At 46.5% G+C, this 25,634-nt stretch overlaps 1 protein-coding gene across 2 annotated transcripts in view; it reads left to right on the plus strand.

Annotated features, from left to right (window-relative positions):
* PTK2B (protein tyrosine kinase 2 beta) overlaps positions 1-25,634 on the plus strand; it is a 286,197-nt gene that overhangs the window by 140,221 nt on the left and 120,342 nt on the right. For both annotated transcript variants that reach the window (XM_068280093.1, XM_068280094.1), the window contains exon 3: positions 17,075-17,253. In XM_068280093.1, coding sequence (XP_068136194.1) covers positions 17,075-17,253 — 179 coding nt within the window. The remainder of the gene's footprint in view (positions 1-17,074; positions 17,254-25,634) is intronic.

Raw genomic sequence — 25,634 nt, forward strand, 5'->3', positions numbered from 1 at the left:
TACTGGCTACCTATATTGGAGGCACCTACCTATCTAACCTATACGGAGTACCAACCTATCTAACCTATATGGGGGCACCTACCTATCTTACCTATACTGAGGCAACTATATGGGCTACCTATACTGGTGGGGGACCTATAGCTGGCTACCTATACTGCGGGCACCTATACCGGTCTCCACGTTGGGGGCGCATTTTACGCCTTCGCCCTGGGTGCAATTTTGCCTAGAAACTACTAGTATTTGGCTCCACCCACATCATGTTTTGGCCACGCCAATCTTCCACCATTTTGTCTTTCAAAGGATGGGGGCCTCAAGTTATGGACTGCTTGGGGCCACCAAACCTTAGCTGCACCCCTGCCGATAAATAATTAAAATAATTCTGCAGTGCCACCTGCTGTTCACTAAATGTAGTATATCATTTTATTATTTACAGAAAGGTGAGCCCTGTCCTGCTGCTGTTTCAATACACTGTGCAGTAAACCCTTGACTTGAACATGGAGCCACCTAATAATCATCTATGCTTGTGGTATGGGTCCTCATAGTCCCATTATCACAACTGTGCCTGGTGGCGCTGTAGTAAATACGCCGGCTTATCGCTTGTGTTGTGTATCTTGGCTCCATTGCTGTACCCTGGAGTCTGGCAGAGAATACAGGGCTCTCAGCAATGGCTGGCTGCATGTTCAGTCTGGGCTTCCATTGTCTATATTTGTGGTTTCTGAAGCGGAACAGACACTGTGATGTGATGAACGCTGCCACAATACAGGTTCTCTTCCAGCCTGCCCAATAATTCTGCTCATGCGTAATTGTCTTCTGCTTATAGGATAGAGATGCTTCCCCTATCCCTACAAATAACCGTGCTGTCAATGCCTCCTGTGTACTCGCCCACTTTATTAACATGCCTACTTTATTCTATAGTGTCCTCAGCGTTTTATCCTACCTCTCCTGATATTATTCTGTGTACATCATTTTTTCTGGTAACATTGATATGTTATATGGACAGGACTCAACATACCTCCACTGTACAGATCTCTGATTTCCTCTCTGGAGGTCCCTGTGAGCTGCACATTATCAGACTGGCAAGTGAGGTTGACTCCAGCTATGCATTTTCTAAGTGAACAGAAATGCTCTTGCCAACATGTACCAAGCCAACTCTAGCCTGGAGAAAATTAAGAGTATTTTTGTAGCAATGGAAGCTTTACAGAGTACATAGTCATGTCACTGACTGTCCTCCGAGGAGCTCACATTCTATTCCCTACCATAGTTATAGTCTAATGTACTCCCATATTAATATTTTGTTTTTATACACCTTTGACATCTTCTGAAGCACTTTACAGAGTACATAGTCATGTCACTGACTGTCCTCAGAGGAGCTCACTCTCTAATCCATTCCTACCATAGTTATAGTCTAATGTCCAACCATATTATTATGTATTTATATAGCACTGACATCTTCTGAAGCACTTTACAGAGTACATAGTCATGTCACTGACTGTCCTCAGAGGAGCTCACAATCTAATCCCTGCCATAGTCATAGTCCAATGTCTTACCATATTATTATTATGTATTTATATAGCACTGACATCTTCTGCAGCACTTTACAGAGTACATAGTCACGTCACTGATTGTCCTCAGAGGAGTTCACAGTCTAATCCCTACCATAGTCATAAGTCTATATGTATGGTGTAGTGCAGAGTTCCCCAACCCTGTCCTCAAGGCCCACCAACAGTGCATGTTTTTTGGAAATCCACGGAGGTAGTTAATCAGCTCTGCTGAGACACTAATTACCCCACCTGTGTATGTTTGTGGTTTCCTGCAAAACATGTACTGTTGGCGGGCCTTGAGGACAGGGTTGGGGAACTCTGGTGTAGTGTATGTATCGTAGTCTAGGGCCAATTTAGGGGGGAGCCAATTAACTTATCTGTATGTTTTGGGATGTGGGAGGAAACCAGAGTGCCCGGAGGAAACGCAGACACGGGGAGAACATACAAACTCCTTGCAGATGTTGACCCGGCTGGGAATCATATCAGGAACCCAGCGCTGCATGTCGATAGTGCTAACCACTACACCACCGTTCTGCCAGCCTAATGTCCTCATATATTATTATTATGATGTATTTATATAGTAATTAGCATCACGCAGTGATAAATGACCGTCACGGCGGATTGGATCTTTAAGATCTCTGACGATACCACGCAACGTACCCCGATTGCTTGACTTCCTGTCATGTAACACCGCGAGTCCGCAACGCCGTGCATACCCACTGGCAGGATGGTAAAACGCTGGACGCTTGTTGGGAGGGAGACGTCGCTGGATCCGTCTTTCTGGGTCATTGCGGTGAGTGTGTCATTGCGATGTTGCGTAATGTGGCAGCCACCTCTCCATTCCCCACTGCAAAAGCTTGCAAGTGTCTGGCCGATGCATGGGAGCAGCTGATATATTAAAACGAATTGTAGGGCCTATTTATAAAGAAGGGATGAGCATAACTGAACCAGCCAGTTAGTGCCCACAGCAGGGAGGGTTTTCCTCACCTATGGTGCTGCCCCTGACCGCTATGCTGCACGCTTCTCTCCATCTTGGCCAAGGAAGCATGTACCAGGTGTAGGAGAAGGAAGATAGATACAATTGTTTATTTAATTAATTTGTTTCCACCTCGGGATACACACTTTCAATAATGATTGACCAATGACTGACTAATGTTACTACTCCCATGTAGTATGAGGGTGGAGTAAGATGTAATTGGGCCCTAGGTAAGGTAGTAGATTAGGGGACCCCTTGTGGTCCTTTTGGTAAGCTGAAGTGGAGAGAGGTCAGAGAATATGGCAGGTGGGCCCCTTGACACCCACTAGGCCCCAGGCAACTGCCTAGCTTGCTTGGTGGATGACAGAGGCGTAGCTAGGCTTTTCAGCGCCCGGGGACAAAGACTGTTTTTGGGCCCCTCCCCATGGACAAATTGGGCATGGCCATGCATCAGAATGTGGGTGTAGTCATGGGTGGAGCCAAATGTACAAATGCTGTTTAGATATCCAGACGTGGACCCCTTACCCCCAACTCCCCCCCCCCCCTGTTTAGATGTGCCCCCCTTCAGATAGCCAGATTTTCCTCCCTTCCCCACATTTAGATAACCGAATGTGTCTCCCTTCCCCACATTAGATAGCCGGATGTACCCCCTATAGTTAGCCATATGTGCACCCCTTGTTCTGCTGCTGTTAACACTTCTGTACTCCTCTGCGGAGGGAGGGAGAGAAGCACTTCGGGCAACCAACGAGCCGCCTCTCACTCACTTGGGGGTGCGATGGCCATGCTCTGCGCCCCCTTACAGTGCTGCGCCCGGGGACATGTCACCCCTTGCTTACCCATAGCTACGCCTCTGGAGGATGCTGCTGCTCTGCTGAAGAGCAGTGCCAAAGTAGTCATCAATAGTGCTGCTCTATGTTTGTTTTATTGTCTATTTGTGATTTAATTCCTTCTTTCCCATTTCTGTACAGAAATAAAGATGTTTCTCTGCAGAGATTTCTTTTGTATTAGGAGACAGAAATGAACATCCTTTGTTCTCACAGTCACATCTTGGATACAATAGCTGTGCACTGCGCTACAATTCTTTGCAAAAACTTTTAACCCCACTTAGCACGGGGGTCCCATTTCAGCGAGGAAGACACTTCCTGTGCAGATTATCCATGTAAATGGCTGGCTTTACTGCAGTTGTGCTTCACATTCTGAGATCTTCACAGAATCCTCCTTTAGGGGCCCATACACCTTACGATTTTCCCGCCGATATACAGCAGATTCGATCACTGTGATCGAATCTGCTGTGAAATCGTTGTGCAAACGCTGACAGAACGATCGATTTCCGTCCGAAATCAATCGTTCCCATCGATTCGTCCGTGTAGAATATTTTGCTCGATCGCCGGCGGGTCGGGAGTGCGTCGATAGCGGCGTTCGAATGCCCGATGACTGACGCTAGCGACAATACATTACCTGCTCTGGCCGGCGCAACTCCCCCGGTCTTTGCTGTCTTCTTCTCCGCGCTGGGCTCTGGACCCGGCAGGCTTGGCTTCACTGAACTTCCTGTCCCGGCAGGAAGTTTAAACAGTAGAGCACCCTCTACTGTTTAAACTTCCCAGGACGTTCAGTGAAGCCAGCTGGACCCGGAGACCAGCGCGGAGAAGAAGAGAGCGGGGACCGGTCGAGGCAGGTAATGTATGCGGGAGGGTGGTGGCAGTGGCAGCATCACAGATTGTGATCAGTTTCAAGCTGAAATCGATTCACAATCTGTTTACAGTAAAGGCAGCCATACGATCCCTCTCTGATCAGATTCGATCAGAGAGGGATCTATCTGTTGGTCGATCTGATGGCAAATCGACCAGTGTATGGCCACCTTAACAGTGCTAAGTGGAAGGCTCTGCCTGCTGTAATCACATGAGCATTTCCAGTATTTATAAAAGAGGAAAATTCCACCTCCAACATACCCTGACATAAGCCTTACCCATTACCATCAAGCCTTGTACACATATGAAATACACATTGCCAGGGCTGGATTTACCATAAGGCACTATAGGCAGGTGCCTACAGGCGCCTGGTGATGGTAAAGTGCCTCCCTCCCTCCTTCCCTGTGCAGAGTCCTGAGCGGAATGTAAACAAGAGGTTACTCAATCTAGTCTCTGAATTCCACTGACCAGATCTTCCTTCAGTCGAGGGCACCTCTAGCTACCTAATACTTTGGCGGCACCTCTAGCTACTTAATAACGAGGACAGCTCTGGCTACCTAATATTAAGGAGCACCTGTAGCTACCTATGACAGGCAAGAGAACTAAGAGAGAAGGGACAGCTGGGCCTGCCAGGGCATTTGTGGTGCGGTTTGGTACGTGTTTGTAGGTTCATGGAGGGCGGAGTCTAGGGTGCCAGGACATCTGTGCCTATAGGCTCCTGTGAGGTAAATTCATTCGTGCACATCTGATAACAGGTGGTTTACCAGATCCATCAGGCGGATCAACCTGCACAATCATCATGCAGGTTTGGAACGTGTGTACAAGTTGTTTAACCTTTTCCGGACCGCCTGCATTAGATTCTACGCCACACTTGTGGCTGTTCTAGCCTGATGCGGCGTAGAATCTACGCCGGCCCGGCGTTTCCGCTCCCGACGCGATCGTGACAGCACCGGCGGCAGGGGGAGGAAAGAAGAGGATCCACTCACCTCCCTGCCGTTCCAGCGACGATCGGCGCCCCCTCTGCTCTGGCCGGCATCTCCGCTCCTATTGCCACTCAGTTCCGGGTCCCGGCTTGATGACGTCATCAAGCCGTGACCCGGAACTGAGCGGCATTAGGAGCAGAGATGCCGGCTGGAGAAGAGGGGGCTACTGCGGCTCATCACTGGAGCCTGGAAGTTGAGTGATGGCTGCTGGCGAAAGGGGGGTCACTGCCCAGCCAGCCACAGAGGGGATATGGCCACCTGACCCCCACCCCCAAACGCGTGCACCCCACCACCGCAAAATGCCTGGTCCTGAAGGGGGGTTGGGTGACCCGTCCCGAAATGGTTAAACAACTTTGTTGTTTTTGAATGTAGCCATGTTGTGCAGTTTGTCGTTTCACTTACGCACGCAGTATTGAAGTAAGTTATTTGTTTGTTGTTTGTTGGTGGGTTGGCCTGTGTGTAGCTATCTGAGACAAGAGACAGACTTTGACATTGAGCTGAGACAAAACAATAAATCAACTTTTTAAAGTTTAACATAATAACATAAAACTGTGGGATATCTAAAAGTCATTTTAGGAGAAGGGGATAGATACAATTTTTTATTTCATCAAACAAAACTAAGCCATGGAGGGGGAATGGAGGATCCTTGAGGACCAGCGCAGGTACAGGATGGCAGCCGGGGGAGGGGGGGGTAGTTCTGTGCCTGCGCAGTTAGTTAAGGCTTGTAACTGCGCAGGTGCAGGATGCACCCAGCCACAGGAGTGTGACCAAGGAGGTGCGCGGCCAGGGCTGTGCATGCGCAGTAGTCCCCGAATGGCTCAGTCGGGAACTTCACTGGGGCTAACAGCGGTGGAACAGGCAGGACCGAACAGACACCATGAGAACCAGAGAGACCCAGAGAGAGAGACTAGAGAGAGCTGGAGGAAGACCCAGGTAAGTATAAATCCTTTTGATGTATATGTCTCAGGTATACTTCAATGATTGTTGTTTGATCACTATGATGACATTTTGGGACAAGAGCACCAAAGAGACGCATTCAGCTATAGCGGCATGTGCCATGCAATATAGAGGGGAGAATAGACAATGGGCAGGGCACAATGGAGCGCATTGCTGCGGGGTGGAAAAGGAAAAAAAAATTGCTTTTTCCTCACTAGTCATTCAGCCATCTGCTGTTCCAGATTGCTAACCAGTGTCACGGGACAGCTACACACATGGTAGATTCTGAGATGTCGTGGAACGATGCTCTTGCCTGAGTTTTTCCAGCATGTGTGTAAAGAGGCCTTGTAGTGTAGAATGCAGTATATTATGCAGTACATTAATTAAGATACCCACTTTTCTGGTTGCTTTCTGTGTTTCAGCATCAGAAACACTTCCTATATCTATACATTGCTGTATATTGGTATGTAGCTCCGCTCTCCCGGTGATGCTTAGCCTAAGCAGTTTAGCTATGCGGAATTCTCCTCCTAGAGCATTCTGGGAGACTAGGCATTATTTTCACTGGGTTTGGAATTCTCAGAAACAAACATTCTGCAGAGCTGCGCCTGACTAGTACTAAATATGTTTGCCACCTTTGATAAATGTCAGAATGTAAATCAGGGAGAGGAAAGATTTGACAATGTGAAAACACTGACTAAATTATTTATTGATGAATATTGTAAAAAATAAGCAACTATATTTATTATGATATTCTCACTACAGTATACTGCACAAAATTGCGCAAAAGGTGGATCAGCGCATCACCAGGCCGCCCCTGAATGGCCTCGAATCAGAGGTGCGCTGAGCCCCCCCAGAAACTGCAAACGCACCTTGAACCCAAACAGAAGCTCTGCATATACACCAAAAGCAAAGCTGTTAAGTGGGAGCAGCTGACCAAAAATGAATTAAATTAGTACATAGCAAGGAAATGAGCAGCGCTACTTAAAAACAGACAAGTGCCTACCTGCAAAAGAGTGCTTGTGGGATAAAATACACACCGAGCATACACATGACCTGTCTACCACTGGAGGATGTTGGTTTCCGTAACAGCTTGCATGCAACCTATTAAGTACTCGTCCCTCAGACTGCAAAGAAGTCAATCCTCCATGGGAGGGGACCTAACACTAACTAAATCCTAACCTATGTATATTCGAGGCCATTCGGAGGCGGCCTGGTGATGCGCTGATCCACCTTTTGCGCAATTTTAAATTTTCGATTTTACTTAATTAGCCGCACCCAGGCTATGCATATACATAGGTTAGGATTTAGTTAGTGTTAGGTCCCCTCCCATGGAGGATTGACTTCTTCGCAGTGGGAGGGACGAGTACTTAATAGGTTGCATGCAAGCTGTTAATGGAAACCAACATCCTCCAGTGGTAGACAGGTCATGTGTATGCTCGGTGTGTATTATATCCCACAAGTGGGGCTTGCACTCTTTTGCAGGTAGGCACTTGTCTGTTTTTAAGTAGCGCTGCTCATTTCTTTGCCATGTTCTAATTTAATTCATTTTTGGTCAGCTGCTCCCACTTAACAGCTTTGCTTTTGGTGTATATGCAGAGCCTCTGTTTGGGTTCAAGGTGCGTTTGCAGTTTCTGGGGGGCTCAGCGCACCTCTGATTCGAGGCCATTCGGAGGCGGCCTGGTGATGCGCTGATCCACCTTTTGCGCAATTTTTAATTTTCGATTTTACTTGATTAACCGCACCCAGGCAATGCATATACATAGGTTAGGACTTAGTTAGTGTTAGGTCCCCTCCCATGGAGGATTGACTTCTTCGCAGTGGGAGGGATGAGTACTTACTTAATAGGTTGCATGCAAGCTGTTACAGGAAACCAACATCCTCCAGTGGTAGACAGGTCATGTGTATGCTAGGTGTGTATTTTATCCCACAAGTGGGGCTTGCACTACAGTATACTACCGGTATGTATTATAGGTTTGCCATTTATGGGTTGCAGGGCCGAGGCACAGGCGAGAGAGGCTCCAGCCTCAGGGCGCAGTGTAGAAGGGGGTGCACAACTCACTCAGCTATCATTCCCCTATGTGAAGTTTAGAGGGGGTCGCAGCCAGCACGCAGTACACAGAGGTATAAAACAAAGTCCGTTTATTGTGCAGTAGAAGAAAACAGCTTCAGTTCAGCAGCCAGTAATAAGTGGAAAATAACAGTTCAGCTTACTTCAGCTTGGTAATATAAAGTCCAGCAGGATCGAACAAAGTTCAGTTTTCATCAGGCCAATACCATACAAACAACAGACAGGGTATGGTTTGGCTTCCATCAAATACTCCAATATTCCTTGTCAGGAGATTCCACAGCATACATGCTACTCCTTCAACACCTCTCCTCACACTGCCTGTGAGGCTCCTTCTTAAGCATAAATTTGCATCTCATCAATACCAAATTAGTGAGGCTCTCAGCCCCACTGACAACCAGGTGTGTACCTAGGTGGGATGGGAAGGCCCGCCCTTCCTTCCCTCCCATCCCAGGAGTCCGTCCCTGAAAAGAAAAAACCAAGCAGCAACTGCTTGCTGCTAAAATCCGGACTCCCTTCCTAGGACCACACAGGGTTTTAAAGTGACCATAGTCCAAATACCGGGGAAATGTACCTCCCATCTACTACCCAGCCCCGATGGCCCCTACATATCCCCCCCCCCTCTGCCTCAACCCAGAGGCGGTGGAGGCACATAGACCCACTAAACAGTGGACTCGGGAAAGGGCATCAGCGTTCTGGTGCACTTTACCCGGCCTATGTTCCACCACATAGTTGAACTCCTGGAGAGAGAGAAACCCCCGGGACACTCTTGCATTCGTTCCTTTGTTCCTTTTCATCCACGCTAGCGGGGCATGGTCAGAGATCAACCTGAACTTCCTACCCAATAAATAGTAGCGCAGGGAGTCCAGGGCCCATTTTATGGCCAAGCATTCCCTCTCCACTACCGCATAGTTTCTCTCAGCGGCCGTCAGTTTCCGACTGAGAAAAACTATGGGATGTTCTTCTCCATCAATCACCTGTGACAGAACCGCCCCCAACCCAACATCTGAGGCATCTGTCTGCACTACGAATTCTCGAGTGAAATCGGGGGCTACCAGGACAGGGTGACTACACAATGCCGATTTCAGCTCCAAAAACGCTTTTTCTGTCTCTGCCGTCCACTGTATCATCACTGACTTCCGGCCCTTGGTCAAGTCAGTCAAGGGAGCTGCTAGGGTAGAAAAATTGGGAATGAACCGTCTGTAGTAGCCCACTATCCCCAAGAAAGCTCGAACCTGTTTCTTACTGATGGGGCGGGGCCATTCCTGGATTGCCTCAATTTTGTTAATTTGGGGTTTTACCAACCCCCTTCCGACAATGTACCCCAAGTATTTTGCTTCCTCCATACCTAGGGCACATTTCTCAGGGTTCACTGTAAAACCCGCCTTCCTTAACGCATCCAGGACTGCTTGAACCTTGGGAAGGTGAGACTCCCAGTCTGAACTGAAGATTACGATGTCGTCTAAATAGACCGACGCGTATCTTTGGTGTGGACGCAACATTCTGTCCATAACTCTCTGAAATGTGGCCGGGGCGGTCTGTAACCCAAACGGCATTCTTTTGTACTGAAAATGGCCCTCAGGTGTAGAAAATGCCGTTTTCTCTCTGGCTTCTTTGGCCAAGGGTATTTGCCAATATCCTTTGGTCAGGTCTAACGTGGTGATGTAGCGGGCTGGGCCTAACCTCTCTATCAGTTCATCCACACGGGGCATGGGATAACCATCAAATTTGGAAATTTCATTTAATTTCCGAAAATCGTTACAGAATCGCAGAGTTCCGTCTGGCTTGGGTACCAACACAATCGGGCTTGACCATTCACTCTGCGATTCTTCAATAACGTCCAATTCTAACATGCGCTTCACTTCCTCTGACACCGCCTTTCTGCGGGCCTCCGGGATGCGATAGGGCCTGACAAACACTTTAGCCCGGGGCTCAGTAATAATGTTGTGCTCAACCATCCCCGTGAGTCCAGGCAAATCCGAAAATATCCCCTTGTTTCTCTGAAGAAACTCTTTTACTTGTTGTACCTGGGATTTGGACAGAGTGGGGGCTATTTTCACATCCTCAATGCTTATTTGGGGTACAACACTCACACCCACCCTAACCGGAGCGGTCTCTCTCTCTTTCCAGGGCTTTAACAAATTGACGTGATACAGTTGATAGGGTTTCCGTCTCCCTGGCTGATGTACCTTATAATTCACTTCCCCCACTTTTTCAACGATCTCGAAGGGACCATGCCACCTGGCCAAGAATTTACTCTCCACGGTTGGGATCAATACTGCCACTCTATCCCCCACCTGGAACTGCCTGATTTTCGCGGAGCGGTTGTATACCCGACTCTGCGCTTCTTGGGCTGCCAGTAAATGTTCCTTGACAAGGGGCATCACCTTGGCAATGCGTTCTTGCAACTGGGAAACGTGTTCCACCACACTTTTGTGGGGACTGGACTCACTTTCCCAGGTTTCTTTTACCAAGTCAAGCAACCCTCGAGGTCTGCGCCCATATACCAGTTCAAATGGTGAAAAACCTGTGGAGGCTTGAGGTACCTCCCGAACAGCAAACATCACCGCAGGCAATAAACAATCCCAATCTTTTCCGTCCCTTTGAACCACTCTTTTTAACATCATTTTCAAAGTCTTATTAAACCGTTCAACCAGGCCATCGGTCTGAGGGTGATAAACAGAGGTTCTCATCTGCTTAATCTGGAACAGTTTACATACATCAGCCATCACTTTAGACATAAACGGGCTTCCTTGGTCCGTAGGAATTTCCCTAGGAAAACCCGTCCGAGTGAACATATTAAACAATTCTCGGGCGATAGCTTTGGACGTAGGTTTTCTTAACGGAAAGGCTTCCGGGTAGCGAGTGGCATAGTCGAGTATGACAAGGATATATTGGTGCCCCCTGGCAGACTTTAACAGTGGCCCCACTATATCCATGGCAATGCACTCGAATGGCACCTCGATTATTGGCAAGGGCACCAAAGGGCTTCGAAAATGGGACACTGGCGCGGTTAACTGACAGGTGGGGCAAGAAGCGCAGTAATTCTTTACTTCGGCCTTTAACCCAGGCCAGTAAAACCTGTCAGTTATCCGCGCCTCCGTTTTCTCGGCACCCAGGTGACCTCCCAATGCTTCATTGTGAGCTAAGTCTAGTACCATCCTCCGAAACTCCTGAGGCACTAGCAGCTGCTCAACAACCTCTTCTCTGACCTTTGCAACCCGATATAACATATCCCCATGAACTGAAAAATGAGGAAATCTCTCCTCTGCCCCAGGTTCCTGGGGAACTCCATTTACCACAGATACCTGTTCTCTAGCATGGGATAAGGTTGGATCCCGCATCTGTGCAGTGATAAAAATCCCTTTTGACACATCCAGGTCAGGGAGCATAGATTGGGGGGAAGATTCCTCATCATCCTCGCCCAACATAACTTGTAATGGGAATCATCCCCCCCCTCAGTAACCTGCTCAGGGTCCCGACAAGGATGGTCAGTCCCATTTTCATCCATTGGCAACATTACATCATCATTATGCAATAATACATGATCATTTGGCAATACATTTTCTGCAACATTTGTATCCAGACTTGGTGCATCAAGTTCTCTGGTAGGGGGAGGAGGGGCTAAGTCATTATCAGTATTATCAGAGTCCTTAAATAACTTCCCTTTGACATTCTCCCATAGTACCCAAAACAGTGGAAAGTCTCGACCCAATATAACTTGACACATTAGGTTTCTTACCACTCCGACGTCGTGAGTGATTGTCCCACAGTCAGTTGAAATCGACACTGGCACCACAGGATAAGTCTTTGTGTCTCCATGGATACACACCACCTTAAGCGGCTTTAGCACAGTGTCAATTGTTCCAATCAGGTCAGCGTGCACCATGGTTACCATACTGCCTGAGTCCAGCAAGGCTTTAGCAGGTACCTGGTTCACACTAACGGGACACACAAAGCTCTCCTGGCACTCTGCCAGGCATACCTCCTGGGCAAAAAAAGACACCCTCTGTAGCACGTCACACTGCATGGGTTCCTCCTGCAGTGGACACTGGGTTCTGGTATGGCCCCAAGCAGAACATCTCCAACACTGGATCGCACCTCCCTTTCGAGGTGTCGCCATAGCAGGTGGCAACCCCGGAGCGGCTTTTGGGAATACTTCCCTATTTCTGGTGATGCTGGTTGCGGGGTTCCGTGAAGCACCCTTTCCAGAGTCAGGGAACCTTGCAACACGGGGTAAGATGGGGCCCGCCTGGCCCTTTGGAGAGAGTAGATCCTCCACTACGGTATATCTCTCCACCAACTCCACCAGCTGCTCCGCTTTTTTGGGGTCCGCATGACTGACCCATCGCTGTAGTCCCACCGGCAGGGCACGCAGAAAACGATCCAGCACGAATCGCTCCACCATCTCAGGCCCGGTCAGTACCTCTGGTTGCAGCCACTTTGTCGCCAGTTGGATGAGGTCATACATCTGCGATCTGGCTGGATGATCCATCCGGTATTGCCAGCTGTACACCCTCTGTGCCCGGACCGCTGTTGTTACACCTAGTCGGGCCAGGATCTCTGCCTGTAGTCGATCATAGTCGAGGGCGTCTGCAGAGTTGAGATCGTAGTAGGCCTTCTGGGGTTCTCCCGTCAGGAACGGTGCAAGGCAGGGGCGTAGCAATAGGGGGTGCAGCGGTAGCGACCGCATCGGGGCCCTTGGGCCAGAGGGGCCCTCCCTCAACTACAGTATTAGCTCTCTATTGGTCATGTGCTCATAATAATCACTTCTATAGGTGCTATGGATAGCAGTAATCATTAACAAACCATTCCCCATCCCCTTCTTGCACCTCTGACACTGTAGTTGCCATTGGCAGGTTTTGGTGTGCCGTATCAGTTGTTATGTATAGAGTGCTTGGGGGGCCCCATTGTAAAACCTGCATCGGGGCCCACAGCTCCTTAGCTACGCCACTGGTGCAAGGATACCAGCCCATTTGTCTTTCGGCCATCCTTCCCGCTCTGCTGTCCTTTCGAACGTTTTCAGAAAGGCTTCCACATCATCTGTGGGGGTTAGTTTCTGCAGAAAGTGGCTGGCTCTCACCATCGCCTGGTTGCTAGGGGCAGCTCCTGCTGTCTCTCTCCCCTGGGCCAGCTTCTGCACCGCCTCAAGCAGGATTTTGGCTTGCGCCTCTGAGGCCTCTCGCAGGGCTTCCGTGGCTTGCTGTTGAGTCACCATACTCGCCTGCTGAGACACCATACTCTGCTGTAGCTGCACAGTTGCTAAGGCCATTTGTTTCAGCAATTCCTCCATCATGCATACAAGGAGACTGGCCCTTTAAATGTCACTTTTTAAACTGAACTTTTTCTTTTCCTGCAGTGCTGCGCTGCCCGCATCCGAGCACCAGTTGTGAAGTTTAGAGGGGGTCGCAGCCAGCACGCAGTACACAGATGTATAAAACAAAGTCCGTTTATTGTGCAGTAGAAGAAAACAGCTTCAGTTCAGCAGTAATAGGTGGAAAATAACAGTTCAGCTTACTTCAGCTTGGTAATATAAAGTCCAGCAGGTTCAAACAAAGTTCAGTTTTCATCAGGCCAACACCATACAAACAACAGACAGGGTATGGTTTGGCTTCCATCAAATACTCCAATATTCCTTGTCAGGAGATTTCCACAGCATACATGCTACTCCTTCAACACCTCTCCTCACACTGCCTGTGAGGCTCCTTCTTAAGCATAAATTTGCATCTCATCAATACCATATTTAGTGAGACTCAGCCCCACTGACAACCAGGTGTGTACCTAGGTGGGATGGGAAGGCCCGCCCTTCCTTCCCTCCCATCCCAGGAGTCCGGCCCTGAAAAGAAAAAACCAAGCAGCAACTGCTTGCTGCTAAAATCCGGACTCCCTTCCTAGGACCACACAGGGTTTTAAAGTGACCATAGTCCAAATACCGGGGAAATGTACCTCCCATCTACTACCCAGCCCCGATGGCCCCTACACCTATTATGTTTGAAGCAGAGAGAAATAAGAAAAGGGGATACATGTCAGTGAGTCAGATAACTAGAGATTAAAGGAATATTTAAGTCAAAATCAAAAAATGACTTTTACTCACCTGGGGCATCCCTCAGCCCCCTGAAGCTGTATGGTGCCCTCGCAGCCTGGCTCCGATCCTCCTGTCCCCGCCGGCGGCTACTTCCGGGTTCGGCGACAGCCGCCGACAGATTGGGAACGTGAGTGATTCTCCGCGTTCCCAGCCGCTATATCACCCTCTTATGCTGCTATAGCGTATATGTTATAGCGTATATGTTATACGCTATAGCAGCATAGAGGGTGATATAGCGGCTGGGAACGCAGAGAATCACTCTCGTTCCCAGCCTGTCGGCGGCTGTCGCCGAACCCGGAAGTAGCCGCCGGCGGGGACAGGAGGATCGGAGCCAGGCTGCGAGGGCACCATACAGCTTCAGGGGGCTGAGGGATGCCCCAGGTGAGTAAAAGTCATTTTTTGATTTTGACTTAAGTATTTCTTTAAGGTGTTGGGGGCCCTGGGGCACCTCTTAGTCTAATAGCAATCAGTGTGTGACGGCTGGGGTGGGAGGGATGGAGGGGCGCACTTTGGTGTCTCAGCCTTGGGTGCTGGAGGACCTTGTCCCGGCTCTGACGTGTTGATTCGATCTTTTTCAATCCATCTGCCAGTGATCTAAAGACCTCTCCCGTGCAAACTGGTCACACTCAACAACAGATATTTTCCATCGTGTCTGCGGCTACAAATAGCGGACATAAAGATCAAACTTCTGCAGGAGTCCAAACTTCCGGTAACTTTCTAATTCTAAAAATGATAAAAATGTCAAAAGCTATAATGTTCTAATTTTAAAAACTATATTTATCGGGTGTTACTCAAATTCCTGCTTTCGGAATAGCCGATATTCGCATTAGCCACAGGGGTCCAAATTTTAAATACATGTAAAAAATGTTCAAATAAGAAGTACACTTCTTCCAGAGTAAAATAAGACATGAATTACTTTTCTCCTATGTTGCTGTCACTTACAGTAGGTAACAGAAATCTGAGAGAACCGACAGGTTTCAGACTAGCCCATCTCCTCATGGGGGATTCATTCTTTTCAAAAGCACTTAGGGCAGTTGCTCCATCCAACTGCCAAAGAAGTGTGCAACGAGCAGGGAGGCTGGCCAGCATCTTTGTATAAATCCTTTTCAGGGAGTGTCTTTATAAAAAATAAAGGCCATGGTGAGACTCCCCCACGAAGAGATGGACTAGCCCAAAACCTGTTGCTCCTGTCAGATTTTTACTACTTACTGTAAGTGACAGCCACATAGGAGAAAAGTCATTTATGGCTCATTTTACTCAAGAATAAACATACTACTTAACTGTATGTTTACATATACTTTTACATTTTTCACGATAGTGGTCCTTTTAAAATCCAGGGTGTCTTTTGTATTAAAGAAATATACAGGGTATTTTTTTCGTATGAAAGAATGTTGTTACCGTACGGTATGATATGGAGAAGAGTCATGTGAGCAGACTTTGAATGTATCCCTCCTGTGATACTAGCGGACGTTCCGTGATGCAGAGGAAGCATTCTGTCTGGGAATTTTCATTACCGTACGGCTGGCGTTTGTTGGCAGCGCACATTATATTACAATAGCAGAGTGAAACAAATCCGAGTCTGAGACTATCTGTCTCTTGTAGCAGAGCCTCAGGTTCACCCCCTTGTGTCAGCTGATGAGAAGAGGTAACCCAGACAGGACAATTGGGTACAATTGCAGACCAACCATGAAAATCCAATCTCAGACTCTGGACTCCCAGCTGGAGCCAGGAGAAGCTCTGTATGAGGACTTGTTCACACTAATGGCTTGATTCACTAAACCGTGAAACGTTTGTGATTGTGCGCAAAAACGCGAAATTGTGCACCAAAACGCTAGCGTGGCCGTGATATGAGTTATCACGGTTTAGTGAATCAAGCCCTAAGAGCGTTTTTGTTTATTTTTTTTAAGCACTGGCGAGTTTTAAAACTTCTTTAAAAGCGCTTGAGCAAAGTTGCTCAATGTGAGTGTTCTCGCATGAGCGATGAGCTTTCTTTTCGAGCGCAAACACGGGTCCTGCACCATTTCCTGAGCGTTTGCACTTCATTGCAAAGTATAGGGAAATCGCAACGTGTTTGAAAAAGTGCTTTGAAAAGCGATTTGGTGAGTGCTTTTCAAAAAAAAAAGAAAATTGTAATTTTTCAGTTCCAGGTCAGAGTTCACTTCCTGATTGTCGTCAGGAAGAAAAAAAGAATTGCCAAACAGGAGCGCTTAGAAAAGCGCTTAACAAAGCGCAAATTGCTCTGAAAGCGCAGGGAAAAGCATTTACAAAAGCGCTCACAAAAGAGCTCTGAAAGCGCAGGGAAAAGCGTTTACAAAAGCGCTCACAAAGAGTTGAGCACTTGCGCATGCAGTAGCACAGAACCCATGGCTCCGGCTTGCTGTGCGTGCACGGGCAAGCTTGCGTGGCTACTGCGTGGCCACACTGAAGCTAGAGGTGCGTGGCCCCATAATGAATTATGACAATGCCTGGTCGTTATTGGTCGCTAATCTTCTGAGGGGCCGTGATCAGCGACGGGGGACATTAGATCAGTGAGAGAAGCCTCAATAGGATCCTGAGGCTTCCCTCTCTTTAGGTAAGTGTCTCATTTTATACCCGAGCTTCGGCTTGGGTACACTTTAAGATGTGATGGTGGTGATCACATGACACGCAGTATGACAAGTGCAGGACCAATGTATATGCACCAGCACATCCAATCACTGAACAACCGATAAAACGATGGCTTATCGATCATTTATGATCTCTGGGTGCTGAAAGTGACTGTGCTGGAAGAGTAATAAGCTTGTGTTTCTCTACATCACAGGAGATCATCAGCTCCATCCTCCTGAGCGGTCGGATTGGGCCAGACATCCAGCATGTGGACAGCTACGGTCTTCGTCTAAAACACCTAAAATCCGATGAGATCCACTGGCTCCACCCGGACCTGACTGTAGGGGAAGTCCAGGAGAAGTACGAGTGTCTACACCTAGAGGCAGAATGGAGGTAACCCTCAGCTGATGCTAGTATTACAGTCTAGGAGGAAGCTGGACACAGGGCTCCTCCTTAGTGGGATATCCATGCTTGAGATTCAACAACATTATAACAGTACCTTAAAGGGGCACTATCGCTAAAATCGTAAAATACATGTAAACACATACAAATAAGAAGGATGTTTCTTCCAGAATAAAATGAGCTATAAATTACTTTTCTCCTATGTTGCTGTCACTTAGGGCTTGTTCCCACCTAGGGTGCTTGTGCCATGATTCCCTATGAGAGAGTTTACAACTGAGTGGTTTGTTTCAGATCCGCTCAGCAAAGTGCTGTCTGTACCATTTTTAGGGTGATTTTTCTACAATGGAAGGTATAGAAAAAGCGCAAAATGCTCACAAAATCGCTTTGTGCGGCAATTGCGTTCGCACTTTGATGAATCAATACATTGTATTTATTCATTTCCGGGTCAAAGAGTTGACTTCCTGACTTGCGTCAGGAAGTGAAAAATCAACTTGCTCTGCAAAAGTGCTTAGAAAAGCGATTTACACAAAATGGAAGCGCGCAGGTAAGCGCCGGAAGGAGAAAGGAAAAATGCTCAAAAAAATCTAAAATCCTTGGCGTCCGCGATTTCAATGTTAGATGTGAACAAAGTCTCACAGTAGTTAGTAGAAATCTGACAGAACTGACAGGTTTTGGTATAGTCAATTTCTTCATGGGGGATGCTAAGCAAGGCTTTTATTCTTTATAAAGACCCTTCCCTGAAAAGGATTTATGTAAAGATGCTGGCCAGCCTCCCTTCTCACTGCACACTTAGTTGGCAGTTGGACAGAGCAACTGCCATACACTAAGTGCTTTTGAAACTAAACAAAACCATGAGAATCCCCCATGAAGAGATGGGCTTGTCCAAAACCTGTCGGTAATGTCAGATTTCTATTACCTACTGTAAGTGATAGCAACATAGGAGAAAAGTAATTTATGGCTCATTTTACTCTGAATATAACATATATTTTTTTTCATATGTTTACATGCATTTTAAATTTTACCATTTTTACGATAGTGGTCCTTTAACCACTTGAGGACCACAGTCTTTCTACCCCTTAAGGACCAGGCACTTTTTTTCCATTCAGACCACTGCAGCTTTCACGGTTTATTGCTCGCTCATACAACCTACCACCTAAATGAATTTTGGCTCCTTTTCTTGTCACTAATAAAGCTTTCTTTTGGTGCTATTTGATTGCTCCTGCGATTTTTACTTTTTATTATATTCAGCAAAAAAGACATGAATTTTGGCAAAAAAATGATTTTTTTAACTTTCTGTGCTGACATTTTTCAAATAAAGTAAAATTTCTGTATACATGCAGCGCGAAAAATGTGGACAAACATGTTTTTGATAAAAAAAACCCATTCAGTGTATATTTATTGGTTTGGGTAAAAGTTATAGCGTTTACAAACTATGGTGCAAAAAGTGAATTTTCCCATTTTCAAGCATCTATGACTTTTCTGACCCCCTGTCATGTTTCATGAGGGGCTAGAATTCCAGGATAGTATAAATACCCCCCAAATGACCCCATTTTGGAAAGAAGACATCCCAAAGTATTCACTGAGAGGCATAGTGAGTTCATAGAAGATATTATTTTTTGTCACAAGTAAGCAGAAAATGACACTTTGTGACAAAAAAAAAAAAAAAAAAAAAGGTTTCCATTTCTGCTAACTTGCGACAAAAAAAAATGAAATCTGCCACGGACTCACCATGCCCCTCTCTGAATACCTTGAAGTGTCTACTTTCCAAAATGGGGTCATTTGTGGGGTGTGTTCACTGTCCTGGCATTTTGGGGGGTGCTAAATTGTAAGCACCCCTGTAAAGCCTAAAGGTGCTCATTGGACTTTGGACCCCTTCGCGCAGTTAGGCTGCAAAAAAGTGCCACACATGTGGTATTGCCATACTCAGTAGAAGTACTATAATGTGTTTTGGGGTGTATTTTTACACATACCCATGCTGGGTGGGAGAAATATCTCTGTGAATGACAATGTTTTCATTTTTTTTACACACAATTGTCCATTTACAGAGTTATTTCTCCCACCCAGCATGGGTATGTGTAAAAATACACCACAAAACACATTATACTACTTCTCCTGAGTACGGCGATACCACATGTGTGGCACTTTTTTGCACCCTAACTGCGCTTAAGGGCCCAAAGTCCAATGAGTACCTTTAGGATTTCTCAGGTCATTTTGCGACATTTGGTTTCAAGACTACTCCTCATGGTTTAGGGCCCATAAAATGCCAGGGCAGTATAGGAACCCCACAAATGACCCCATTTTAGAAAGAAGACACCCCAAGGTATTCCGTTAGGAGTATGGTGAGTTCATAGAAGATTTTATTTTTTGTCACAAGTTAGCGGAACATGACACTTTGTGAAAAAAAACAATTAAAATCAATTTCCGCTAACTTGTGACAAAAAAATAAAAACTTCTATGAACTCACCATACTCCTAACGGAATACCTTTGGGTGTCTTCTTTCTAAAATGGGGTCATTTGTGAGGTTCCTATACTGCCCTGGCATTTTAGGGGCCCTAAACCATGAGGAGTAGTCTAGAAAACAAATTCCGCAAAATGACCTGTGAAATCCTAAAGGTACTCATTGGACTTTGGGCCCTTTAGCGCAGTTAGGGTGCAAAAAAGTGCCACACATGTGGTATCGCCGTACTCTGGAGAAGTAGTACAATGTGTTTTGGGGTGTATTTTTACACATACCCATGCTGGGTGGGAGAAATAACTATGTAAATGGACAATTGTGTGTAAAAAAATCAAAAGATTGTCATTTACAGAAGTATTTCTCCCACCCAGCATGGGTATGTGTAAAAATACACCCCAAAACACATTATACTACTTCTCCTGAGTACGGCAATACCACATGTGTTGCACTTTTTTGCACCCTAACTGCGCTAAAGGGCCCAAAGTCCAATGAGTACCTTTAGGATTTCACAGGTCATTTTTGTTTCAAGACTACTCCTCACGGTTTAGGGCCCCTAAAATGCCAGGGCAGTATAGGAACCCCACTAATGACCCCATTTTACAAAGAAGACACCCAAAGGTATTCCGTTAGGAGTATGGTGAGTTCATAGAAGATTTTATTTTTTGCCACAAGTTAGCGGAAATTGATTTGAATTGTTTTTCTTCACAAAGTGTCATATTCCGCTAACTTGTGACAAAAAATAAAATCTTCTATGACCTCGCCATACACCTAATGGAATACCTTTGGTTGTCTCCTTTCTAGAATGGGGTCATTTGTGGGGTTCCTATACTGCCCTGGCATTTTAGGGGCCCTGAACCGTGAGGAGTAGTCTTGAAACCAAATGTCGCAAAATGACCTGTGAAATCCTAAAGGTACTCATTGGACTTTGGGCCCCTTAGCGCACTTAGGGTGTAAAAAAGTGCCACACATGTGGTACCGCCGTACTCAGGAGAAGTAGTATAATGTGTTTTGGGGTGTATTTTTACACATACCCATGCTGGGTGATAGAAATATCTCTGTACATGACAATTGTTTGATTTTTTTTACACACAATTGTCCATTTACAGAGAGATTTCTCCCACCCAGCATGGGTATGTGTAAAAATACACCCCAAAACACATTATACTACTTCTCCTGAGTACGGCGATACCACGTGTGACACTTTTCTTGCAGCCTAGGTGCGCTAAGGGGCCCAACGTCCTATTCACAGGTCATTTTGAGGCATTTGTTTTCTAGACTACTCCTCACGGTTTAGGGCCCCTAAAATGCCAGGGCAGTATAGGAACCCCACAAGTGACCCCATTTTAGAAAGAAGACGCCCCAAGGTATTCCATTAGGTGTATGGCGAGGTCATAGAAGATTTTACTTTTAGTCACAAGTTAGTGAAAAATGACACTTTGTGAAAAAAAACCCAATAAAAATCAATTTCCGCTAACTTTTGACAAAAAATAAAATATTCTATGAACTCGTCATACACCTAACAGAATACCTTGGGGTGTCTTTTTTCTAAAATGGGGTCACTTGTGGGGTTCCTATACCGCCCTGGCATTTTACAGGCCCAAAACCGTGAGTAGTCTGGAAACCAAATGTCTCAAAATGACTGTTCAGGGGTATAAGCATCTGCAAATTTTGATGACAGGTGGTCTATGAGGGGGCGAATTTTATGGAACCGGTCATAAGCAGGGTGGCCTTTTAGATGACAGGTTGTATTGGGCCTGATCTGATGGATAGGAGTGCTAGGGGGGTGACAGGAGGTGAATGATGGGTGTCTCAGGGGGTGATTAGAGGGGAAAATAGATGCAATCAATGCACTGGGGAGGTGATCGGAAGGGGGTCTGAGGGGGATCTGAGGGTTTGGCCGAGTGATCAGGAGCCCACACGGGGCAAATTAGGGCCTGATCTGATGGGTAGGTGTGCTAGGGGGTGACAGGTAGTGACAGGAGGTGATTGATGGGTGTCTCAAGGTGTGATTAGTGGGGGGAATAGATGCAAGTAATGCAATGGCGAGGTGATCAGGGCTGGGGTCTGAGGGTGTGGGCGGGTGATTGGGTGCCCTAGGGGCAGATGGGGGTCTAATCTGATGGGTAGCAGTGACAGGGGGTGATTGATGGGTAATTAGTGGGTGTTTAGAGGAGAGAACAGATGCAATGCACTTGGGAGGTGATCTGACTGCGGGTCTGCAGGCGATCGGATGGTGTGTGTGGGTGATCAGATTGCCCGCAAGGGGCAGGTTAGGGACTGATTGATGGGTGGCAGTGACAGGGGGTGATTGATGGGTGGCAATGACAGGGGCTGATTGATGGGTGGCAGTGACAGGGGGTGATTGATGGGTGATAGGTGATTGGCAGGTGATTGACAGGTGATCAGTGGGTTATTACAGGGGAGAACAGATGTAATTAATGCACTGGTGAATTGATAAGGGGGGGTCAGAGGGCAATCTGAGCGTGTGGGCGGGTGATTGGGTGCCCGCAAGGGGCAGATTAGGGTCTGATCTGATAGGTAAAAGTGACAGGTGGTGATAGGGGGTGATTGATGGGTGATTAGTGGGTGTTTAGAGGAGAGAATAGATGTAAACAATGGATTTGGGAGGTGATCTGATGTTGGATCTGCGGGCGATCTATTGGTGTGGGTGAGTGATCAGATTGCCCGCAAGGGGCAGGTTAGGGGCTGATTGATGGGTGGCAGTGACAGGGGGTTACAGGGGGTGATTGATGGGTGATAGGTGATTGACAGGTGATCAGTGGGTTATTACAGGGAAGAACAGATGTAATTAATGCACTGGCGAATTGATAAGGGGGGGTCAGAGGGCAATCTGAGCGTGTTGGCGGGTGATTGGGTGCCCGCAAGGGGCAGATTAGGGTCTGATCTGATAGGTAAAAGTGACAGGTGGTGATAGGGGGTGATTGATGGGTGATTGATGGGTAATTAGTGGGTGTTTAGAGGAGAGAATAGATGTAAACAATGGATTTGGGAGGTGATCTGATATCGGATCTGCGGGCGATCTATTGGTGTGGGTGGGTGATCAGATTGCCCGCAAGGGGCAGGTTAGGGGCCGATTGTTGGGTGGCAGTGACAGGGGGTGATTGATGGGTGATTGATGGGTGATTGATGGGTGATTGACAGGTGATTGACAGGTTATCAGGGGGGATAGATGCATACAGTACACAGGGGGGGGGGGTCTGGGGGGGTCCTGGGGAGAATCTGAGGGGTGGGGGGTGATCAGGAGGGGGCAGGGGGCAGGGGGGGGGGATAAAAAAAAAATAGCGTTGACAGATAGTGACAGGGAGTGATTGATGGGTTATTAGGGGGGTGATTGGGTGCAAACAGGGGTCTGGGGGTGGGCAGGGGGGGGTCTGAGGGGTGCTGTGGGCGATCAGTGGGCGGGGGGGGGGGGGCAGATCAGTGTGTTTGGGTGCAGACTAGGGTGGCTGCAGCCTGCCCTGGTGGTCCCTCGGACACTGGGACCACCAGGGCAGGAGGCAGCCTGTATAATACACTTTGTATACATTACAAAGTGTATTATACACTTTGTAGCGGCGATCGCGGGGTTAACATCCCGCCGGCGCTTCCGTATGGCCGGCGGGATGTTACGGCGGGTGGGCGGAGCCAGTTGCCGGGGGAAGCGCGCGTCATCAATGACGCGATCGCTCCCCCGGCATAGGAAAAGGACGCAACGCCCTAAGGCGTATTGCGGTCCTTAAGGCATCCACTTTGCCGCCGCCCATGGGCTGTGGGCGGTCGGCAAGTGGTTAAACTGCAGTATAGTAAAACAACCACAAGATGTCACTGTGTGTAAAATGTAATGATGATCTTTGTGGGATTGTCATTTCCTGTACTGTCTGTTGTTCCTCTCTGCTCTAGGTAAGCTGCATTACCTGATGGTAGTGTATGATTTATCTCTGCATGTTTTCTTCAGTAAAGAGTTCTAGCTTTTTTATACTGGTTGCCTATCTGCGTGTACAGGCTACTCTGCTCCATCAGAAGATGACTCTTTAACGTATTTTGGTTCCTGGACGTAGAATCTACGTCCAGGAACCATGCGCGCTACCGCGCGCCCCCGCGGCCGATCGCGCACGTGCACGCGCACTCCCGGCCGTGGATTCGGTAGCTACGGAATCAATGTATCGGGCTATGGTGCCCGATCACTGATTCCTCTCCCCCGCTGAAAAAGCGACAGCTTCTCTCGGAAGCTGCGCCTTTTCTGGCCGTTCCCTCCCCGATGCGTCACTCTAAGCGTGTGTTACGCTTAGAGTGACGTCATGTAAACAAACTCATGACTGCCATCTTGTGGCCAAAAAGTAATACTACACCTGAAAGAATTAAAAAAAGAAAAATCAACACACATTTACATTATTAATCCATTGTTTACCTCCCACCCTCCCAAAACTACCCAAATAAAATGTTTACTATAAAAAAAAACTATTACAATAAAAAAAAAATGTAAATATTTACCTAAGGGTCTAAACTTTTTAAATATCAATGTAAAGATGATATATTTCTATATTTTTTTTTATTTTAAACTTGTAAATAGTGATAGATGCAAAACGGAAAAAATGCACCTTTATTTCCAAATAAAATATTGTCGCCATACATTGTGATAGGGACATAATTTTAACGATGTAATAACCGGCACATATGGGCAAATACAATACGTGACTTTTAATTATGGAGGCATGTATTATTTTAAAACTATAATGGCTGAAAACTGAGAAATAATGAATTTTTCCATTTTTTTCTTATTCTTACTGTTAAAATGCATTTACAGTAAAGTGGCTCTTAGCAAAATGTACCCCCCAAAGAAAGCCTAATTGGTGGCGGAAAAAACAAGATATAGATCAGTTCATTGTGATAAGTAGTGATAAAGTTATAGGCTAATGAATGGGAGGTGAACATTTCTCACGTGAAAACGACGGAACCTGAATGGGTTAATGACATGTTGGCTTTCTCACCTCACAGTCTTGCATTGACTTGCTGTTTAGATGTGCATATTGGGTTCTGTCTTCTGTTATCACACACACATTTTTTTCTATATCTTTCTGTCACCTACACATATTCAGCACTGACACTTGCCTGAGGTGTGATAGCTGGGTGTGTATTACACTTTAAAAACTACTACCAAGTGCGTTAATTGTGGTATATTGTATTATAAAACGATCACTTTACTTTTTTTTAGCCTTGTCCAGTAATTATTATTATGTATATTTATATAGCACTGACATCTTCTGAATCACTTTACAGAGTACATAGTCATGTCACTTACTGTCCTCAGAGGAGCTCACAGTCTAATCCTGCCATAGTCAAAGTCTAATGTCCTACCATATTATTATTATGTAACTATTTATACAGCACTGACATCTTCTGCAGCACATTACAGAGTACATAGTCATGTCACTGACTGTCCTCAGAGGAGCTCACAATCTAATCCTACCATAGTCATAGTCTAATGTCTTCCTGCCATATTATTATTATGTATTTACAGTGTATAATAGGGACCTCTTCTGCAGCATTTTACAGAGTATATAGTCCTGTCACTGACTGTCTTCAGAGGAGATCACAATCTAATCTTACCATAGTCATTGTCTAATGCTGGGTACACACCATACAATTTTCTGTTTGATTTTCCAAATCAATTTTCTATTCACTTCTATGAGAAATCGACCAGAAAAATGATCGAAAATAGGATGACATGACAGAAATTATCTATCGAACCTTCTATCTAACAGAAAATTGTATGAGAAAGGACACCTTAGAGGAGATCTAATTAACATGTATAAATACATCAGAGGGCAATATAATAGCTTGGCGGATGAGCTTTTTGTCCCTAGGCCTTCTCAAAGGACTAGAGGACATGATCTGCGCATGGAGGAAAAACGTTTT

The sequence above is a fragment of the Hyperolius riggenbachi genome, chromosome 4, assembly GCF_040937935.1.
Source record: "Hyperolius riggenbachi isolate aHypRig1 chromosome 4, aHypRig1.pri, whole genome shotgun sequence".
NCBI lineage: Eukaryota > Metazoa > Chordata > Amphibia > Anura > Hyperoliidae > Hyperolius > Hyperolius riggenbachi.